This window comes from Lodderomyces beijingensis (genome assembly GCF_963989305.1).
Source record: "Lodderomyces beijingensis strain CBS 14171 genome assembly, chromosome: 1".
Lineage (NCBI taxonomy): Eukaryota > Fungi > Ascomycota > Pichiomycetes > Serinales > Debaryomycetaceae > Lodderomyces > Lodderomyces beijingensis.
The window spans coordinates 2,090,577-2,111,360 of NC_089970.1; the positions used below are offsets into that span (position 1 = coordinate 2,090,577).

General features: G+C 44.5%; 13 protein-coding genes across 13 annotated transcripts; 6 read left to right on the forward strand and 7 right to left on the reverse strand. All coding sequences in view use genetic code 12, as the record gives it.

Annotated features, from left to right (window-relative positions):
* Positions 1–1,735: 1,735 nt before the first annotated feature.
* Positions 1,736–3,562, reverse strand: LODBEIA_P08520 (uncharacterized protein; the record flags this gene model as incomplete). The annotated part of the gene is made up of 1 exon (XM_066976818.1): positions 1,736–3,562. The coding sequence occupies one exon, from the start codon at positions 3,560–3,562 to the stop codon at positions 1,736–1,738; it is 1,827 nt and encodes a 608-aa protein (XP_066827790.1).
* A 760-nt stretch (positions 3,563–4,322) lies between these two features.
* Positions 4,323–4,745, reverse strand: LODBEIA_P08530 (uncharacterized protein; the record flags this gene model as incomplete). Its single annotated transcript, XM_066976819.1, has 1 exon — positions 4,323–4,745. One exon carries the CDS (start codon positions 4,743–4,745, stop codon positions 4,323–4,325), a length of 423 nt encoding a protein of 140 aa, XP_066827791.1.
* An 863-nt stretch (positions 4,746–5,608) lies between these two features.
* Positions 5,609–5,908, reverse strand: LODBEIA_P08540 (uncharacterized protein; the record flags this gene model as incomplete). The annotated part of the gene is made up of 1 exon (XM_066976820.1): positions 5,609–5,908. The coding sequence occupies one exon, from the start codon at positions 5,906–5,908 to the stop codon at positions 5,609–5,611; it is 300 nt and encodes a 99-aa protein (XP_066827792.1).
* Positions 5,909–7,035: 1,127 nt separating this feature from the next.
* Positions 7,036–9,663, forward strand: LODBEIA_P08550 (uncharacterized protein; the record flags this gene model as incomplete). The annotated part of the gene is made up of 1 exon (XM_066976821.1): positions 7,036–9,663. The coding sequence occupies one exon, from the start codon at positions 7,036–7,038 to the stop codon at positions 9,661–9,663; it is 2,628 nt and encodes an 875-aa protein (XP_066827793.1).
* Positions 9,664–10,015: 352 nt separating this feature from the next.
* Positions 10,016–10,519, forward strand: LODBEIA_P08560 (uncharacterized protein; the record flags this gene model as incomplete). The annotated part of the gene is made up of 1 exon (XM_066976822.1): positions 10,016–10,519. The coding sequence occupies one exon, from the start codon at positions 10,016–10,018 to the stop codon at positions 10,517–10,519; it is 504 nt and encodes a 167-aa protein (XP_066827794.1).
* A 124-nt stretch (positions 10,520–10,643) lies between these two features.
* Positions 10,644–12,035, reverse strand: LODBEIA_P08570 (uncharacterized protein; the record flags this gene model as incomplete). The annotated part of the gene is made up of 1 exon (XM_066976823.1): positions 10,644–12,035. The coding sequence occupies one exon, from the start codon at positions 12,033–12,035 to the stop codon at positions 10,644–10,646; it is 1,392 nt and encodes a 463-aa protein (XP_066827795.1).
* Positions 12,036–12,143: 108 nt separating this feature from the next.
* Positions 12,144–13,571, forward strand: LODBEIA_P08580 (uncharacterized protein; the record flags this gene model as incomplete). The annotated part of the gene is made up of 1 exon (XM_066976824.1): positions 12,144–13,571. The coding sequence occupies one exon, from the start codon at positions 12,144–12,146 to the stop codon at positions 13,569–13,571; it is 1,428 nt and encodes a 475-aa protein (XP_066827796.1).
* A 55-nt stretch (positions 13,572–13,626) lies between these two features.
* LODBEIA_P08590 (uncharacterized protein) lies at positions 13,627–15,108 on the reverse strand (the record flags this gene model as incomplete). The annotated part of the gene is made up of 1 exon (XM_066976825.1): positions 13,627–15,108. The coding sequence occupies one exon, from the start codon at positions 15,106–15,108 to the stop codon at positions 13,627–13,629; it is 1,482 nt and encodes a 493-aa protein (XP_066827797.1).
* A 421-nt stretch (positions 15,109–15,529) lies between these two features.
* Positions 15,530–16,927, forward strand: LODBEIA_P08600 (uncharacterized protein; the record flags this gene model as incomplete). Its single annotated transcript, XM_066976827.1, has 1 exon — positions 15,530–16,927. The coding sequence occupies one exon, from the start codon at positions 15,530–15,532 to the stop codon at positions 16,925–16,927; it is 1,398 nt and encodes a 465-aa protein (XP_066827798.1).
* Positions 16,928–16,952: 25 nt separating this feature from the next.
* On the reverse strand, positions 16,953–17,672 carry LODBEIA_P08610 (uncharacterized protein; the record flags this gene model as incomplete). Its single annotated transcript, XM_066976828.1, has 1 exon — positions 16,953–17,672. The coding sequence occupies one exon, from the start codon at positions 17,670–17,672 to the stop codon at positions 16,953–16,955; it is 720 nt and encodes a 239-aa protein (XP_066827799.1).
* Positions 17,673–18,040: 368 nt separating this feature from the next.
* On the forward strand, positions 18,041–18,570 carry LODBEIA_P08620 (uncharacterized protein; the record flags this gene model as incomplete). The annotated part of the gene is made up of 2 exons (XM_066976829.1): positions 18,041–18,043; positions 18,142–18,570. The coding sequence occupies 2 exons, from the start codon at positions 18,041–18,043 to the stop codon at positions 18,568–18,570; spliced, it is 432 nt and encodes a 143-aa protein (XP_066827800.1).
* Positions 18,571–18,812: 242 nt separating this feature from the next.
* Positions 18,813–19,430, forward strand: LODBEIA_P08630 (uncharacterized protein; the record flags this gene model as incomplete). The annotated part of the gene is made up of 1 exon (XM_066976830.1): positions 18,813–19,430. The coding sequence occupies one exon, from the start codon at positions 18,813–18,815 to the stop codon at positions 19,428–19,430; it is 618 nt and encodes a 205-aa protein (XP_066827801.1).
* A 48-nt stretch (positions 19,431–19,478) lies between these two features.
* On the reverse strand, positions 19,479–20,666 carry LODBEIA_P08640 (uncharacterized protein; the record flags this gene model as incomplete). Its single annotated transcript, XM_066976831.1, has 1 exon — positions 19,479–20,666. One exon carries the CDS (start codon positions 20,664–20,666, stop codon positions 19,479–19,481), a length of 1,188 nt encoding a protein of 395 aa, XP_066827802.1.
* Positions 20,667–20,784: the final 118 nt, after the last annotated feature.

Genomic DNA, 20,784 nt, shown 5'->3' on the forward strand with positions numbered 1-20,784 from the left:
TGGTCGCCATAAAAGTATTCCCACCACTTGCTGTGTACTTCTTCTTGTTCTTTTTTTTTTTTTACGACGATGGGGATGAGTTGTAGATCCTTTTTTTCCTGGAGGAAAGTTTCTTGATTATATAAAAGAAATGAAGTTGGTTGAAAGAAATTCGCAGTCAATGTCGAAATGAAACAAGTTCATCTATACCCAGCACACACCCCAAGTAGAGCCTCTCTGTAACTTCCGTCACGTATATAAAGCAAAGAAATCTGCCAGGTTGCAGTCACAGATTTAAACAACAACAACCTACAAGTAAAAAAAAAAAAAAAAGACAAATCCAGAACTTTTAGATGAGACATGAACTGATGGAAAAAAAGCAGGTTGGAAAAAGTCTAGTGTGCATGCCCACTTACCACTCGTGGTGGTGGTGGTAGTAGTAGCGAGTAGTAGTCTAGTAGCTACAAACTACTAGCAAATTCTGGCAAGGTTGGATCTTTATCTAGATCGACCAGGACAGAGAGAGACGAATGTGCCGAACTCTGGCGAAAAAGCAACTTAAAGAAATTCCATGATCAACAACAACAACAACAACAGCAACAGCCATAACAACAAAAGCATGCATGCATGCATGAATGCAGTCAATCACGCGCAGTTCGTACCCATAAAAACACCGAGCACCTGTTTTGTTCTATTTTCGCTTGCCCTAGTTCCATCCGGGAACGGCAAACTCAACCCGGCTTGCTCAAGCCACCCGCCAACGAACCACCCAAGTCATTCATGCATTGAGGGGGAGGGCCGGATAGAGAAATGCGCTGGAGAAAACAGGATGAGATATTATTTGCTCTAAACGATGATAAAGAGAGCTGGCAAGTAAGAAGAAGAGAAGAAGAAAAAAAAATAACTTCTGTTGCATTAGGTTACATGACAGCTGAGCGAAACACAACATGAGATGTTTAAGCTTACTCTACTATGTGTATGTGTATGTGTGTGTGTCTGTATGTGTGTTTCATGAGAACAGCGCCAACTCCCTTGCACAAATTATGCAACATCTATTTCCACAACCGAGTAGGCGCTGGTGGTGGTGGTGGTGGTGCAAGGGAGCGAATGTTTAAAGTTTCATCCTTATGGGTTATTTAGATCCCGCTAGCCGTAGCCTTGTCAATCGACAATCAATCGATAAAAAATTGACTCACTCGTGTGGCTTTTCTCAAAATTAAACTCATCTTTCTGCTTCTAGAATAGTCATATCCCACCCCCCTGTGTCTATGCCAGTTCGCTTGCAAAACATTCGTTTTTTGTTTCTTGTTTCCTCTATCTTGCTTATCCCCAAGTTAATGCTTGGATGATAAAAAGAACTGCACGGATAAACTCCCTCGCTTAATTGTTTCTTTCTCCAAGATGTACCGTTAACACTGTACCGGCACGCAGCCCCTAAAAGCCCCCTAACTGCCTCATCGATTGCGAGACTAAAAAAAATATACAATTCTTGGGCAAAGATCTTGTGTAACAGAACCACAAAGTTAAGGTGCCTTTAAGTTTGTTTTTTTTTCGTAATTTTCAACAACCACGGTTGAAACAGGGCACACGGGCGCATATCGTCGATCAGATTCGACGTGCAAATATATACAATAACTCAACAACAAAAGAGCGAAAGAGTAGAGAGAAGAGAGAAGAGACAAGTTAGACACAGTTAACGGAGCATTTTTTTCAAAAGAATATGCATGGACTTGTTTTTTTTTTTATACATCGATGTCTATGATGTACCCTGGCGTCTACCCTCATGCAAGCCCTGTTGCATTTTGGATAGCATCGACGCGTAGCAATTTTCCAACTGCACCAACCTTTCATCGACAGAACCATCGCTCATCTTGACTCTTCCGTAGAAGTGATTCGAGCAGCTCAACTCGCTGCTGCGGGGAAACAACAACCGATGCGACATTTTGGAAAATCGCGACGAGTGCCGGATAAACCTCGCGATTCTGACAAGAGCTGTGTCGAAGTCTTTGCTCAACGGCATCACAAATGTGCACATGGTATGCTTGACAAGAAAGACCAAGTCCTCGTGGCTTAGCGAGTCAACCATGGCCAAATCTGAAGGTGAAAGCGCAAAATCTTCAAATGAATACAGGTGATAGTTCCACTCGCCAAATAGACGTTGTCTCTTTGTTTCCAGGTTATGAGGGGGTGATGATGTTGATGTTGATGTCATAGCACTTTGATCCGCCAACGAAGGGCTGAGACCTCCTTCGACCGAGGCTCTTTTGTTTTGGTCAATGGTTAGCTCTGGTGATATCGAAGCACTACTTTTGTTTAGTCTTCCCGTTGTCAGTGAACCCAGAGCTGTGGGAGAAGCCAACTGCACAAAGCTTGAGGAAGTTCCCTGCAAGATGGCGTCATCAATCGGACTGGGAGAAGTCTTTTCGGATGTGTGAGCTTCAAGAGTACCGTTCTCTTTTTCTGCATTCTTTGAAGCTGCTGAATCTTTTTCGTCTTCTTCTTCTTCTTTTTCGTTATCGGTAGGTTCAACGTGCAATGCATCTAATTCGATGCTTGCAATGCGCTCAGCTCTAGAGAGTTCCTTAAGTTCCAACCGTAGGTTGGCCACTTCCTCCAGAAGGCCGCGCCACATCTCGGCGGGTACCATTCCGCTATTGAACATTGCCCGAAGCAGCTGGTTCTCTTCGTGCAATTGTTTATTCTTCTCCTGTAGCAGCCTCATCATGGTTTCCAACTCCGTCACATGTATACTACTGGGGTTGCTCTGGGGCGAATCATGGGTATCATGCGTATTCGTCGTCGAGTGGTGATTCTGTTGTGACGCGGAAACCGTCAGGTGCACGGGAGTCGACTCAACGCCTATTGGCAATTTGGGAGACACATGCGGCTCTTGGTTGTTAGTGTTTTGGTGTTCTTTTGTTGCAACTTGCTGCGAAGGTATATCAATAGGAATGCTGATAACACTACTCGAGTGGTCCTTGAAAGCTCTCGCATACGCATTGAGGGAGGCCCGTAGCTGCCTATTTTCTTCCTCTAATCTTGTTTCAGCCTCCGTTGCAGGTGTCCTGCTGGTAGTGGTGGGTAGTGAATCCTCGGTTCTCTTTATTGAATGACTGTGCGGAATCGTGAAAACAGTCGATGACTTGGGTGTTGACTGAACACCCACTGATACTTTCCGTCCAGGCTGCTTGCGGGTATTTGGTAGCAATGGCTGTGGTTGCAGCGCTGCTGCTGCTGGTGACAGAGGCAACGGCAACGGCGGCGTTTGCAATGATGATGATGAGGAGGAGGAGGAAGGGGAGATGTGCTGCTTTTGAGGTTTAGTCTTTGGAGCCAGCGCTTGCAGTCGTTCTGGTCGTAAATTAGCAGGGGCACTGATCGGTGCACTCAGCTGATCTTTGAAAAGTCTAGTATCTGAGGAACGAGGTCCACGAAAGTTGAATGCGTCGTGGCGATCGAGAAACTCGAACTTGTCCACTCGAGTAGGGGTGATAAAAGGTGCATTGGGCGAGACCTCACTCGATGACACGTGCTGGTCTGTTTCGTAGCAGTACAGCTGTTCATTCGTGACTGTCGGTGTCATCTGTCAGCAAACTTGTTGTGGCGCTGCTTCGTAGTGTGTTGCAAAAACAAGCTAAACTGTAGTAAAGCGAAAAGCGCCAATTGGAATTAGGACCGCACGTAGACGTTCTGGTAGGTCCTATTTTCGGTGGTTAGATATGAAGTTGAAAAAAAAAATAAAAAAGAAACCCAAAAAATGGTGATATCACGCGTCAATCTTTGATCCTGGAAGTTTTGTTGGTCTTGGTGGTGGACTTGTAACCGATGGGTTGTTGGTATTGGTGGTGGACCTGTAACTGATGGTTTGTTGATGTGGTGCAGAAAAAGCGGCAGAGATCAAGACTTTTACGCGTTCACACACACAAATAAATGTAGAGAGAGAGACAAGTCAAAGTCTCAACCTGAAGATGATTGAATGAATTCACCATTTTTGATCTGAAAACAAAGTACACTATGGTCACCCTTCTCTTTATAGCCACCCCCCCTTTGTCTCTGAGGGTATGCTATGTACCTCAGCGGTGAAGAAAAAAATAGACCCTCAATGTGCCCATTCAGAAACGATTTCAATACGACTCGTCACATTCCACCTTCACCGTATTCGAATGATGATTTCCACCTTTATTAATACACGAACGAAAGTTAAGAAACACACACGCACACTGAACTCTACTCCAGTCCCAGACCTTCAACCGAAAACCCAAGACCAAACCCCCCTCAACAACCGAAAACGAAACGTCTTGCCTTCCTTAATTTTTTTCCTCTCTTTTTTCTTTTCTCTTGTTCTAGATACCTGCCGGGTGGGATCCACCAGTTTGGGTCTGAGCTACATCGATAACATCCCCATTTTCAATCTCCAACGAGAATGGGGTATCGTCGGGATCAACGTGGGTTCCATCAAGCAAAAACCTATAGCTCTCGACATCCAAGTGGTATTTATTACAGAATGAATCCATAACCTTTTTCATCCTAACAGTGGGGCTCACTTGGAATACGTCAACTCTGTGATCATCCAATCTTAGCTTCATCTGGACCCTTTTTCGCGGTTGGTCATTGCTATTGCTACCAGTATCGTTTCCAGCTGAAGGAGTAGCCGATAGATTTTGCTTTTGGTTATGTTTCTGTTTCTCGTATCCTAAAGGTGGCACACTTGCTGAACCAAACCCAGTTGCCGAGTCATAATCCATATCTTCGAAAATGTTCGACATTGCAATTGAATCAAACAAACCAAACCAAAGCAAACCAGAAAAAAAAGACCCTTATCCTATTCTATTCTATTTTTCTACAAAACTTGTTTTTATCTTTTTGCAAGGAAATACGGTGGTGTCCAGTGTGATTGTCAAACTGGCCCCAGCGGAGATTAATTTTTTAGAGATACGTGTAAATTTTTATCTCTAATCCACCCACACAGAGCGATTAGACCCAGTTGCCATCAATTTCAATTTTAGTTCCAGTTTTAGTTTTAGTTGTGGCTTTAGTCTTGAGTGTTTTTATTTTCACGTTTGTTGTTCTGCCAGACGCGTGGTACAAGTATTCTTTTACCTCCGAAATCCCGCTCGAGAGTAGGTTGGGAAAAGGCTGGTGATGTGTAAATGAGAGAGTGAAGGGAATAGAGACGGGGACCGCTATACTGCACCTCAACTTTTGACAATTGAAAGAAGCTATATTCTTTGACCAATCTCAGTCAAGCTTCTTGCCTCCACTCGCCAGCTCTTCCCGCCTCAAGTCATTTAGCCCTCGTGTGGAATTCTGCGTTTGTGAGATTTGCACCCTTTTCAATTTTTGCGCCAGCTGAGCCTCTTGAAAGCAGAAGCGCAACTTGTGCTTGCAGTAGAAAGTAGCAGTGTTGATAATTGTCAACAAATGATATACACTCAATTGTAGACAGCTCTTTCAACAGTCATCTGTCTCTACAACCTAATGTTACAACGTTTGTTAAATATTTCAAAAGACTCGGAGATGAAGGAGAGGAGGGAGTGAGTAGTAGGGGGCGGGATACTAATACATGCATATATTACACTATTATACAACCACACGATGACAATTCCTTCAACTCCAGTACATCGTCAATTCACCCACCTTCAACGTATCCAACTACTAGTATACTATCGTTATCCTCCATGCGTAGAGTATTTGGTGTATCGGTAGGTTTAATCTGCTCGCCATAGTAGATGAACCGCAACGTTTTGATATCTTGATAGTGTCTTTGACAAAATATCCTGATCAACTTGCGTAGCTTGGTGTTTCTCTTTATTGTGTATGTTGAATTGGTGTGTTCGTCAACTTCAAGTGTCAATGATATTTTGTTGCGTAAGTCTGCAATTGCCCCAATTTCCTCTGTGAGTTGTGGTGGAGATGAAGAAGATGACATGCTATATTTTTTTCAGGTTATCAGCTTGAAATATGGTTCATTTAGCAACAGACGCAAGAATAAAATAAAAAAATGGTAGACTCTTGTGTTTTTTGTCTTCACCTGGTGCCTTTGTCTACTGATTTAGAAAGATCTTTGCAATTGTATCGCTAGTGGTGGTGGTGTTGATAATGTTGACGGTTGTGATTATTTATGATGGCTGCCAGGGTTTTCGGCTAGCCCTACAATCTCTCGATCCTACAATCTCTCGATCTTTGCTAGTTGATACTTTGGTTGCGCGCCAGACACGTCTATTATCGTCTCGTCTCGCCTCGACTTTCTCCATTTTAATACTCGCGATTTCTTTTCACAGCCACCAAAAACCCTCCACCGGCATGTGCCATTAGTACCTGTACCTGTTGGTACCAGCGGTGCCTGATACTTCTTTACTTGCGTTCACCCATAGTCAACGCACCGGAAAACACAAATGAAACCTCTTTCTTCTCTCCCCTCCATATACGTATTAAGGAGAATCAGCTACATTCTTTTATGGAAACACTCTTTCCCCATAGGAGAGTAAAGACCAAAAACTTGCATTCCCGTTCAGCTTGAAGAGCAAAGACGTCATTCTGACTACTTTTCATGAAATTTTTTTTTTTTTGACGGATGGAATTGACATGTGAGTCCCTTGGGCCGTCTCGTGGCGAGGAAATATGTGGTGATCTTTGCTGGCTCGGCACTTGGTAGCACTTGCGCCGTATAACTGGTAGTGGGAAGAAGATGCAGGTCGTGTACCGTGGCCCAACCTGCCTAATCGGGCAAGAGGCAACCAACGGCTTTTCCGTTATTTAACGGGAATAAGAAAGAAGAACGAAGGAGAAGGCAAGTGTTGTATTATTCAGCCTGTTAATACATGTTGATGGTTTCAGGAGTCTCTTTACTTTTGGCCCTTTCGTATTCCATTTCCTTATAGCTTCACATCAAGGGAAAAAAACAAGAGCAGGCTTTTTTTGGACCAACACGGGAGGAAGCTCTAATTTGAGTCTTCCCAGTTTTGTATTTTCGTCAAAGTCAAGAAGTTAAACTGTGTTTGCACTGGTACATTTATAATACTACTCAACTTGTTTAGCACATTTTCTTGGTCGAAGATGGAAGAGAGCAAGATGCCCTTGGAATACTTTGACTCCAAAACACCACCATTGCCTCCTACAACTACGGCTACAACTGCTTCCACTACTACCGGAACAGCCACAACAACAACAACGTCAAAGCTGAAGAGAATACGATTGGTGAAGCGACTACTCTCATACGCAGTACTCTTGAGTATTCTAATATGGGGTACCTCGTTCCTATTTATTACTATACTGAATTTCCAGTACCAATACGTTAGCTACAAGAGCCAAATCCGCGAACTTGAGCTATTCCAGCAGCAATCACTTGCAGATTTCCATCTCGAGTCAAAAGACAACTATGCTAGTCCTTCCTCTAAGGATACGAATTTTGACGGCAAATTGCCCTTTAGCAAAAAAGTATCTGATAAACATGTATTGGCACCTAAACTACACGAAATCCAATGGATTAGAGAGCCACGGTCGATCTACGACGACAAGGGAACCTATGTTATAGAAGCAGGCAATGGCGGAGACAATTTCAAAGTGATTGTTAAATCCATTGCCGATGACTCTTACTCGCATGTCTTGATTGATCAATCTACATTCACCTATCATCACCACAATTACAAGATTGAAAAATACATTGCATCGCCAGATTTGCAAAAAGTCATTTTGAAAACCAACTCAACGAGTCTTTGGAGATACTCCTCAGTGGCGTTGTACTGGGTTTTGGATGTCGAGAGCAAAAAAATTAACCCAATTTTCAACCAGCATGACAAAATCTCCACTGTTTCTTGGTCACCTGACTCGATCAACGTGGCATTTATCTACAACAATAACATCTACGTGAAGAATACAGCAAATGACCAATTGGTGCAAGTGACTCATGATGGGTCAGACGAAATCTTTAACGGTAAACCAGATTGGGTTTACGAGGAAGAAGTGTTTGGTACTGATATTGTCCTTTGGTGGTCGCCGAATGGCGAGAAATTTGCATTTTTGAAATCAAACAATACACAAGTTCCGGAATTTACAGTTCCATTCTATGCTCAACAAGGTCATTTGGATTATCCTGAACTCGTCAAGATTAAATATCCAAAAGCCGGGTATCCAAACCCAATTGTCGATGTATTCACATTTGATTTGCAAAAGAATAAAGTCGAGTTCCATCATCTCAAATCCGACAAGATTGAAACATCAGACAGGCTAGTTACCGAGGTGGTTTGGGTTGGTGGCGAAGATTTATTGGTCAAGACTCTGAATCGAGCAAGTGATTTACTTGAAATTTTTTTGGTGGCCGGTAAATATAAGGAGGCTGCTACTGCTCAACTAGTGCGAACCAACACTGCACACAATTCATGGTTTGAGATCACTTCGCATACTTTGTATGTGCCCAAGAATGAAAGCGTTGGCAGAAAAGACGATGGGTACATTGATACCGTTGTTGTTGACGGCTACAATCACTTGGCATATTTCACACCGGCAACTTCGTCAAAATACCAATTGTTGACCAAAGGTAAATGGGAAGTTGTCGGAGGAGTTGGCGCTTTTGACTACAACAAGAATAATGTTTACTTCACCAGCACCATGAAATCCTCAATTGAGCGCCACATTCACTCTATCAATTTACTCGATAGAACCAATAATGGTTTACCTTTTGTCAAGGACATCACCGCCAAAGAGGGCTATTACAGCTCCTCGTTTTCATCGGGTGGCCGATTTCTATTTTTATCCGATTTGGGACCTGGTGTTCCCACGCAAAGAATCAATGATTTGAAATTGGGTAAAAATGTCAAAGTCATTGAAGACAATAGCGACCTCGTCAAGAAATTGAGAGAATACGCAATCCCCGAGGTCAAGTACGGTACTGTAGAACTCAAGGGTGAAAAGGGGGAAAAATTTTTGGTCAACTCCAAGGAAATTTTCCCGCCCAACTTCACCAAGGATAAAAAATACCCCGTGTTGTTTTTCATTTATGGAGGCCCCGGTTCTCAACAGGTTGACAAGCGCTGGTCACTTTCATTCAGTTCGGTTATTGCGGCGGAGTTGGACGCGGTTGTTGTCACAGTGGACGGCAGAGGCACCGGTTTCAACAATTTAAACTATGATTTGGGACAGGATTTCAAATTCATTGTGCGCGACAAGTTGGGCAAATATGAGCCGATTGACGTGATAAACGCGGGCAAGGTATGGGCCAAGAAATCATATGTTGACCCCGACAGGATTGCCGTTTGGGGCTGGTCGTACGGCGGGTTCTTGACTTTGAAAACGCTCGAGACGGACGTGGACGAGCCTGTATTCAGCTATGGTCTCGCCATTGCGCCAGTCACCCGCTGGAGACTATACGACTCCATCTACACCGAGCGGTACTTGAGGAAACCACAGGACAACCCCGAGGGTTACTTGTACGGCTCGATCCACAATGTCACCAATTTCGAGCACGTCAAGAGATTCTTTATCGGCCACGGCAGCGGGGATGACAATGTCCATGTCCAGCACTCGTTGCAATTGTTGGATGAGTTTAACCTTGCCGAGATTGAAAATTTCGAATTCATGTTGTTTCCCGATAGCAACCACGGCATGAACTATCACAACGGGATGAAGGTGGTGTACGATAGAATTTTGGATTTCTTTAGGAGAGCATTTGATTGGGAGTTTGTATAGAGTTGTCTTTTTTTTTTTTTTCCTTTTCTTTCCCCACGTTAGCTGCCGTGTTATTGTAATATTAGACCTAGACCTGTATTTGAACTGTATGAATAAAACGTTGATTATCTTCCATTTCAAGCACAAGCAAGTGTATGGAAAGCACCCATATGGTATGGTATATCGGCTGTCACTACATTGAGTAGGGAGATAAGCGTGCGTCTTTAGCCACGTGACACATCTACCAATTTTTTAATTTTAATTTTTTTCTGAGAAAGAAATTTTTCACATCGCCAACTCATCAACCACCCACTCAACCAACCATCCCGTTTTCTTTTCTTGAAAAACTTAAAAAAAAGACAACGTTTAAAAGATGATTATTTTCCAAGATGTTGTTTCCGGTGACGAATTGTTATCTGACGCCTACGACGTCAAGTTAGTCGACGATGCCGTCTACGAAGCCGACTGCGCCATGGTGACTGTTGGTAACGGTGACATTGACATTGGAGCTAATCCATCAGCTGAAGAGGTTGAGGAAGCAGCTGAAGATGGAGCTGAGACCGTCAACAATGTGGTCTACTCTTTCAGATTGCAGCAGACCCAGTTTGACAAGAAGTCCTTCACTACTTACATTAAGGGATACATGAAGAAAGTCAAGGCTTACTTGGCTGAACATGACCCAGAACAGGTTGAAGTGTTTGAGAAAGGTGCTACCAAGTACGTTAAGAAGGTGTTGGGCTCGTTCAATGACTGGGATTTCTACACTGGTGAGTCGATGGACCCTGATGCTATGGTTGTCTTGTTGAACTATAGAGAAGATGGTACTACTCCTTTCGTTGCCGTCTGGAAACACGGTGTTAAGGAGATGAAGATCTAAGTTCACCGGGAAGAAGAAGAAGAAGAAGAATGAGAGCTTTTATTGTTTATTTTGGTACTGAATAATTTTGTACTTGTGCGAGCAATTACATCAATATACATACTTTTTTTTATTCTTGGTTTGATTACAGGTTACGTTTGGACTTTTCGACGATTGACAAACATACGTTTTCTAAAGTGATTTCGGATTCAATGTACCAGAAGATTTCCACATCGTAGTTTGCGCCCAACGCGGTTCTCATTGCGTGCGCTCGGCTTTCATCGATGATCCTTCGTGCCCTGAGGCCGAGTTCAAGTCGTTGCGCCGCTTCCAACCCCGATGAATGCTCCCTTTCCGATATCTCCTCGTTTTTGCTAGCGTCATTGGCCCACGAGACCATTTTCTTGAGGACGCTAAATGATTGCTGGGAGGTAAACCCTAGATCGTGCAAGTATTTTCTCGACTCGGGCAATAATTGGTCCAAGGAGCACACGTGACGACAGCACATGGCAATCAAGATTCCACCAAAAGAATGATGGAAAATGCTCGAGTTGAGCACCAGCTTGAGGGTGAGGTCCGTGGCACTGCCGCACAAATGCTTGGAAATGGTGACTATTTGATGTTGTGGTTGCTGTACATCACCAAGAAACGAGTCCAAGTTCAAATCCTTGATGTCGATTTTACTTCGCTTGATCCGGGGTCGTATATCGGTGGGGGATGATTCTGAATCTTCGATGATTTTGGAATCCGATTTCATTCTATTGGTGCCTCGATCGATCAACCCGTAGCCATAACCGTGGTGGCCGTGGCTGTGGCCCTTGTAGCTCTCACTGTTGCAATCCTGAGCATCAGCGAGGATGCATTGATTGACATAGCGTGACAACTCCCCCTTTCCGCACCCGTACTCCATATAGAAAAACTCTGGCGCGAGCAACTTCAACCGCTCGAGATTGCCAATCAAGGACGCTTGTTGAAGCACGTGTTTCTGAAACGTCCGTTGCTGCAAATGGGGAGCTAGACCGCGATGCTGGCATATTCGAAAGCTGAGCGGTTCGAACTGTACAGATTCAACTAGTTTTATACATTCCTTGACATCCAACGCTGGATCATCTTCAAGTGTGAAGCTTGTGGAGGAATTGTGCAATGTGCAGTTATAGTCCAATTCAAACCATGCATCTTGGGGTTCTTGCGCTCGCGCGTTGCATTTGAGTAGATGCAGTTTCAAATCTCGTTTCCACACCGTATGGTTGGGATCAAGTGGGCACGGTATTCGGTCCGCCAGAAGCTGGGGATCGTGTACCATGTGCTCGGCACAGTACTTGTTGATCTTTTTTCTCATCAAGGGACATTTCTTTTGATCTTTAGGCGATACATATCCGCAATAGAAAAGACTCGGGTTCGGCTTCTTCTCAACTTTTAGCTTCTTGCGTTTCGGTTGGCATTTTTCTGACATTTGAACCTCTTTTTTTGGTGATGTTTTGGAGTTCTGGGATGTCCCAAGTCTCGGTATGTAAAGAGCTAAAGCCGAAAACCTCATCTCGGTGATTTTTTTCTGGTTTTTTTTATTTGCAACAATTGAATCAAAAACAAAAGACACCATACGCCGAATTAGCACAACGTTGAAGGAGAAACCAGCCTTTTCATCATGAAGAATACGAACCAGATGTGGAAGTTGGACCTCTTGGAGGCCAAATTTGAGAATCTACCTCCCCGATTCCCCCATACAAAGAGGCTTTTACTTGCATTAAACCATAATAACAAGCTCGCGAAGAAACTACCGAGCGACAAAGCCAGTGCAATCTCAGAAATAGCCGAGATGAAAACGCATTTCTTCGAGAACAAGTATCACTCAGGGTTCAAGAAATTGGAAAAAGAGGTTAAAAAGCTCATCAAGCTGAAAAATAATGCTCCGGAAATATTCCAAAATGATGAATTTTTAAATCATTTAATCACATCGAGATTGATCAAGAGTATCACTGCCACAATTCTAATCTCCAAAGAAGCACTGAAATCGAATCCGCCAAGTTATATACCGCAGCATATTAGGGATATCATTACAAACAAGTCGAATCCAAGCAACCCATCTCAGTTTTTCATCACGCATTGTCAAGATTCCAAGGAAGTGAATAATTATTGCTCGAGTCTATGGAATAGCAAAAACATCAAGTCGCTTTTGGATGATATAGATTGGAGTTTCAAGACTGTCAGGGGAAACTTAACTCATAAGGATTTGGAGGAACGGAGTCGACAAACAAACAAGCCAGTCAGCTCAAGCATGGTTCAAGAGGAAGACAAAGACGACGACAAAGACGAAGATGATGATGAAAGTGGAAGTAGCGATGAGGAAGTGGAGGAAGCGGAGGAAGACGCCGAAGCAGCATTTGAAAAATACGCAGAATATGACAACTTAGTCGGTGCCTCGGATGCAGAAGATGATGACAACGACGACGCGTTAAACCCAGAAATCAATTACAACGAAGTGACAGATGAAGAGCCTCTGGATGATGAACTGGGAAGTGACTCGCTGGACTCAGCAGATGATTTCTTTGAACAAGAAGAAGAACAGGAAGAACCACCTAGAAAGAAAACAAAGAAGGAGAAACAATCAGCCGAGGCCGAATACAACCTACCCGAACTAGCCACGGGCTACTACTCCGGAGGTTCAGACGACGAAGACGAGAACGGGAATGTCGATAACGACAGAGTAGTGAAGGAGCTCACGCTAGCACGCAAGAACAGACGAGGCCAGCGTGCTCGACAAAAGATCTGGGCCAAGAAATACGGCAAGGAAGCGAAACACGTCAAGAAGGACCAGGAGAAAGTCAAGAGTGAGCGCGAGACTAGACAGCGCGAATATGAAGAGAGACAACGCAAGCGGGAGTTGAGAGCTAAGTTGGCTGCTGAGAGGGAGAAACCCACCGGTGCTAACATGGAGCCCTTGGGTGAGCGGAAATCTGTCGCCACGAGCAACGAAGCTGAGAAACTGATCCATCCGTCGTGGGAGGCAAAGAAACAAGCTGAGGCAAAGATGAAGAACGTCAAGTTCCAAGGTAAGAAGATCACATTCGATTGAGAAATCGCGTTTACATCTACATATATATATATATACATATATTTGTAATAGCGTACTAGAACAAGTCGTAGTTTATCTTGAATGACTTTACGAGGTCTTGTTGCGTAATTGGTTCACACCATGATTCACCCTGAACCACGAACAAATATCGGCCTTTTTCAGGCTCGCTGACAGATAATAGCTCGGGGCCGTGTCCGCATGTGAATTCAACCACGGCTGATCTTCTAGGGCCATTCCAGCATTTGTCGCCGTTGTTGAAATAGATTTTCCCGTCTTTAAACTCTTGGAATCTTCCAATGAGAACATCATCTTGCATAATGGAGCCGAGGAGGTTGATTTTGTACTCGTACCCGCCCAAATTCTTCTTGAGTGTGACCCTATCGAACGCACGCAAAAAGTCATCAGGTCCATACTCGCTGTTGAGATTATCTTCAATTGCTTTAATTGATTGCTCGGTCTTTTCTATCTCTTGCTCCAATTTTTCAATTTCCGGCTGCAACTGATTGCTTGAGAACCGTGATTCGTACTCCTGGGGCTGAATATTGAGGAAATTTCTCTTGAACAAATCAATGTAGTTGTGAAGAAGATATCCCAATGACGGTACCACTGGCGCGGGCACGGGCGAGTCCATGGAGCTTTCGTGTCCGTGTGGCATCGACTTGGCTTTTTCAATGAGCTTTTTCATCATCTCGTTTGTGTCATGAATATCCGCCACCACGGCGTCGTCCTTGTTTGAAATGTACTCCTGGTACTTGTGGATCGAGTTCTTCACGGCTTGATCGTTAAAGTTTGGGTTGTAATTCTGCGAAAGCGACTCCAATATCTTTTCCAATGCCCGTAACTTCTTGTCTTGTCTCAAAAGGTCCTGCTTGTGGTTATTGATTCTTTCAACAAGGCCCAGGAACTCTTCACCCAAGACATCAAACACGGAAGAAGTATCCTGCTCGGCCATCTCAGCAGTCTCCAATTCAATTTTCAATTTGTTCAAATGCATCTTTTGTTCCGGTAAATGGCCCCTGACGGCATTCAATTTATCAGTCAAGGCCTTCCTCTTGGTTTTAGCGAGACGGAGAATCGCCTGTTTCTTCTTGAGTGCTTTATCCACCATCTCCATCTCTTTCGACTTGTGCTCTTCAAACTGGCGGTGGATCTCCTGGCACTTGTTCTCGCAATGGCCCAATTTGTACTCGTCAGAGCCGTCGCAACAGAGGTCGTAATCGCACACGCCGTCGTTCAATTTAAATTGATCAATGTAGCCTGGGAAATGGCCCTCGTTGGCGCAGTAAAACTTGAATGGCGGTTTGGGACATGCATTAGTTGCAGGCTCATCCGATCCATCGGGACAATCGCAGATATCGTCATTTATCTGATCGTAATTGAGTCTGATTGATGTGTCATTTAGACAATGCCAATATTCAGATCCATCTTTAGCCACTTGTGGAGCGTAGAGGTGCTGGTTCTCGGGACTCACTCCTAGCACTTTGGCAGATAGGACTCTCGAGACAAAGAATGTCGATATAACAAACTGAATCTGCATTAGTCAGGAGATGTTGGTTGAGGCTCTCCTTTGGCCCTTTCTTTCTTTCTTCCTTCCTCCTGGATATTTTTCAGAAAAGCTGGAAATATTGAATTTGCGCGTTTTGCAAGAAACGCATGTTTTTGGGGGGGGAGATAAACCTGGTCTTGTCAATTGAGAACCGTATGCTTTTGAGGATGCCAGTGACAGTAATCCAAGGATAAGCAACGTTATGTCAAGTCAAGTCTCGCAAATATACCTCGAGGCTGTTGTGAGTTTGAGTATTGCCGGTAAAGTTGAAATACTTTGTTTTTTATTTGAAGGATACTAGTTTGCTTTGTAGGTACGGCTAGTCAACATCAGCATTAAAAGACTTGGACCTAGACAATTGAAATATAAAACCAAAACCAGAACCAAAACCTTTTGTTTCTGTCGTCTCTTGATGGTCAACAACAGCAACAGCGCTAGATTAAAACGAATCAAGAGATATGTTAGACCGCTTCTATCCAAGATCAAGCAATTGAATGATGCTTATACAACCAATTCCAAATTGTTTGACCTCAATGTGCGAGATATATACAAGAAAAACACGTATGAACGAGATCTGAGATATGGTCTTAATAACGATGACGACAGTGGCGACGACGACGACGACGATTATGACGACTATGACGACCATGACTATAGCGTTAAACCAAGATTTAGACTAGATTCGCCGGATCTCAGACTCGAGTTCTTGCTGGAGTACATCTCTCCGGAATTATACCACGAGTATAAGCAATTTTTTGAAATCGTCAAGTCCGTCATGGAGACGTTATCTACCGGTTGTCTGCATCACAACTTGGCCAGCCGCTGCGCAGTTGAGCTTGGGAAAGAAATGGCTCTTTTCACCAGGAGTTCGTATTATCGACTTGGGAACGTCTCGCTTTTCGACCAGGACTGGGTCGATCCTCAAATTAGCAAGCTCAGCGGTTGCATGTATCAAGATGTCGACGAATGGTTGTGCAAAGAGTGTGATGACGCCGCTGGCGCTCTTGTCCTTACTCACGCGCAATACCTCTTTGGCGGGTATGTTGTGCGGTTGCTTGTTATACACTGCAACACTATATTGTACATGTTGATCCCGGTGATATACCAATGGATGGAACAGTCAAGCAACCCTTACTTGCTTCATTTATCGAAAACCTTGCTTGATGAGTTTTGGACTTTCAACAAGACCACCAAAATAGACATTGAGCATATCAACGGCGTCTATTTTGCCAACGCGAAAGTGTTGTTTTGGGGGTTGGACTATATAAACTACTGGCCAATGGACAACAAGCAGCGGATATGTGCGTTTATCCAGCATTATGATTACAAACTTCTAGAGAAATTGGCTAGACTTCGTCGCGTGGACGAGGATATGGACAATGTGTTTATGCTTGAGTATATGCGACTAGACGTGGATAATCCTGACAATAGTGAGTTATTGGTGTTGATGCTAAAGTCATTGTTGAAGAAAGTGAGAACATCAGCGACCCAAAAGAACAGAGCTGTGCACTTTTATCATGTGGTCTTGAAGCAAGCTCAGAATTTACTTGATGCTTGGATCGCTCCTGGAAAGCACTCGTTGTATAATGCGCGATATCCGCATAATGCGACTGCAATTGCAGGATTTTACACATTTGAGTCCACACTCAGGAAAAAGTTGAAAACTTTGGCAAGGGAAAGTGACCATTCCCGAGATGCTGGTTTTTTACTTTTGAAGCTAGGCGCTTTTAAGCAACGTCTTGAAGCCCACCGGAAGTACAGAGACGAGAGGATACTGCGAGGGGTGGGTCGCCACTTGAAACAAAGATGAATTTTAATTACTTTTTTTTGGAAGCTCATTGCTCAATCATCTTGCATTCACCATTGAGAGACAAGTCCCCCAACATCTCAACCGCTTTATCAGCCACGAAACTGAGCGAAACCACAGGTGCCACATTTTTTTCTTCATCAACAATGGATCCCATATCTGTTTCGCGCACCAAGCCAGGCATCAACGCATTCACTCTGATTCGTCCCTTCATTTCATTGGCTAAGCTAGTAGTGAAGCCAAGCAATCCAGCCTTGGACGCGGCATACACTGAAGTTCCCGGTATGACATGGTCGGTCAAGGACAAGACCGAGGAGATGTTGAGTATCGCGGGATGCAACTTGCGATTTCGAATCATGTTTTTGATCGCCCATTGACTCAACAAAATCGGGATGGTGAGGTTCAAATTGAGCGTATCTAGAATCTGCTGTTGGCTCGTCAGATGAAGCAAGGAATGCGTGGTCATCCCGGCGCAATTGACCAAGATCGTGTTTGAACTCAACAGCTTCTGCGCAATCAACGCATCAGGGTGATTGCTATTTACTAGATTCAACAAATTTAGCGCTTGGAAATGGTGATGCTGGTTGTGCCTGTCGTCTCTTGGCAACGACCTCGTGGCTGCCTCTAGCAGAGCGTGATTTCTTGCAACTAGGGTCACGTTTGCCCCTTCCTGGGCGAGTCTCGACGCAATCGCCAAACCGATTCCTCTAGATCCCCCGGTGATCAACGCCGATTTGCCCTTGAACATTGTTGGAAAAACGCGTCTTTTGCAATTGCGTCAGCGCTCCAATTCTCGAGGTATGAAATTTAACAAAGGCAACGCGAAGCAGCACCTGGAGAAGTAAACGAAGGATATCTGAACTATTCTTTCCTACCTCTCTTCCATGTTCTTCTGACTGAACATGCCCCATGATCTAAGAACAGACCAGCGCAATGGCATACAAGAGCCAACCAAACGCGGGAGGTTTGCGGATCCGCAGGGATGGAGAAAGTCGTGTACGAGGCCCAATGTCACATGGTAGCCCTCGTTTGTTTACCCTCTTCAAGAATTGTATGAGATCAAGATTCACCCATTCCACACCTGCAACTGGCATTCATCATCTAGAACAAACCAGCATGGTACGTTGAGAACCCATAAACTGCAGCCTTGTGCTCATATATCTACGTCCCGCGTTGCCAATACTAACGTCACTTTTTCCCCCGCCTGAAAAATCTAGTCGCAAAACACCAAAACGTACAGAGACGCATTCGCCTTGTTTGACAAAAAGGGAACCGGCAAGATCCCCATTGAGCACTTGGGAGACTTGCTCCGAGCAATAGGCCAGAACCCAACCTTGGCCGAGATATCCGACTTGCAGAAAAGCGTCAACTCGCCCGATTTTGATTTTGAGACGTATCAGCAGGTAATTAATCGTCCCGACGGGTTTAAGCCTTTGGGTGCACCCGAGGATTACATCAAGGGGTTCCAAGTCTTTGACAAGGACAACACGGGATACATCGGTGTGGGCGAGTTGAGGTACATTTTGACTTCCATCGGGGAGAAGTTGACCGATCTGGAGGTGGATGAGTTGTTGAAGGGGGTCAATGTCACGAGCGACGGCAATGTTGATTACGTCGAGTTTGTCAAGTCGATTTTGGACCAGTGATGGGTGTCTATGTTATTTTGCGTATATGTTCTTTTTTTTTTTTTGGGAATTCACGGAGGTTTGTCTTGTACTTGTTCGTTGTAGTTGTACTTGTTGACTCGAGCGTGGTCTTGATACGTGTAAGACGTCTGGTGTGTGCCAGAGCAGTGCGCGAGTGTGTGAAACGGGGAGATGATTTAAGAAAGGCAGGCGACTTTCAACTTTTCAAGTTTGGACAAGCCAGATTAGAACCTATCCAACTGATGACAGACGTAGCAGGCACAACGGATTTCCAAAACAGCAGCGGTGCCACCACCACCGCCGCCACCGCCTCGCTGCTGCTGTTTTCGCAAGAAGATTTCGACTTGCAGAAAAACGAACGACTCCACCTTTTCCCACGAGACCGAATCCAAGCACTCGCATCAACCGGAGCCGTGATTGGCGGCATGCTAGGCTTCTACGAAGGAGTGCAAAAAGCAGCCGCGAGATACTTGGTCGAGAACGCCCATAGACTACCCACGACGAAAGGCGGCTGGTATTTCTACCACAAGAGGAAAAACTATGAGATGATTGTAGGCGGGGTATCGCTGGGGATCAAGTCCAGCGTCAAGTATGGTGGGTTCATTGGCGCGCTCGCTTTGATTGAAAGCGGACTCGATTTGGCTCGTGGACAACTAGATTTTGTCAATACTACATTGGCGTGCTTTGTTGGCACTACGCTTATAACGCGGTATAAGCAGTTGGGCACGTTACAGGCTCGCAAGATGGTTTTCAGGGGTACTGTTGCTGGGCTCTTGGTTGGGTTGGCTCAGGATGCCATGATCTATGCCCGGGGAGGCAGAGTCTGGTATGTGAATGAAGCTAAAAAGAGATTGCACTGAAACAAGTTTTTAAAAGAAAATGTGACATGAATAAAAAAGTAAACCTCATCATTCTTCATCTGAATCGTCCAAGTCGGGAACGGGATACTTCAACAACGCAGCGACACCTGTCAATTGGTTCAATTGGATCCCCAGCTCGTGCAAACTTGAAAAAATGTAAACTTTTGCACCCATCAGCTTGGCAGTCTCACACAAGTCAATGTACATTCTCCGGATGTCAATGTCATCATTCTGGAAAAGAGCATCTGAAATCATAAGGAATCGAATCGCGTCCATCTGCAATGCCTTTTGGATTTCGTCCAAGCCATACCACGCGCGTCCATCATCTTCATTCAACGCGCGCTGGAACTTCAGCAACACCTCCGATTCCTCCAAAAACTTTGTATCTGCAAGCTTCTTTTGCAGTTGCGGATCACTTAGCACTTCTTCTAAGCCTTGTAAATAGCCAGTTGACGAATGCGCCACGAGGATCTTATTTTTATTAGCTATAACCAGCTGAAACTTTTTTGTCTCTTTTGAACTTCCCGTGCTGTTTTGTAAATTGGTGCATTCTTGAATTAGTCGATCGTACAATGTCCGTGCTAAGAAACCGGGGCTCGCCAAGATCACCACTTTCAACTTGTCAAAGTCAAAGTGGCGGAGAATAGCCTGGATGATCATGTTGAAAAACGAAGTCATGGCTTTCTCCAAATCTCGAGTTCCATATTCCTTATTTTTGCGAGGTATCAGTTTCTCAATCTTGGTTTGCAACACCGTCATTTGCTCCGTAACGTAACAAACATGCGCCACGCCTTCTTGGAGCACCACCGCGCCTATATCGGCCTTCTTTTCAATCGAGCACAAGTCATTGAGCAACGTCATGTCATATTCGTCCCAGTTCTCCTTCACGATGGATATTTCCTTATTGAGCTCGACTTCAGCGGTATGGTAACTGTTCAAAGGCACGAATTCTTGTTGAAGAAGGGATTTGCCATTGATTCGCATGGCGGAGTCGCTCGCAATATAGTCGATTTCTTCAACTAGCAACCGGAGCTTCACGAGGATCTTCTCCATCTTGGCTTTGCCCTTGGTGATTTGGTTCTGATTGCCCTTTTTCACGTTGCGATGAGTGAGGAGCTGCACCGTGTCGCCCTTTTTCACGAGATTGAACAAGTACCACAAGTCTTCTGAGTCCTCGGGGATCAACGTCACGACGACATTCTTGTCCTTGAGTTTGGCCTTGTTTTTCACCTGCATTTTGAAACCTCAGGAGTAGTGGTGAAGGGGGGGGGGGGGGGTCGATGTGGGTCGCTTGAGCGGTTCTAACTGGATTCTTTTTTCTCTTTTTTTGGGGGGGTGGTGGTGGTTCTTTTAT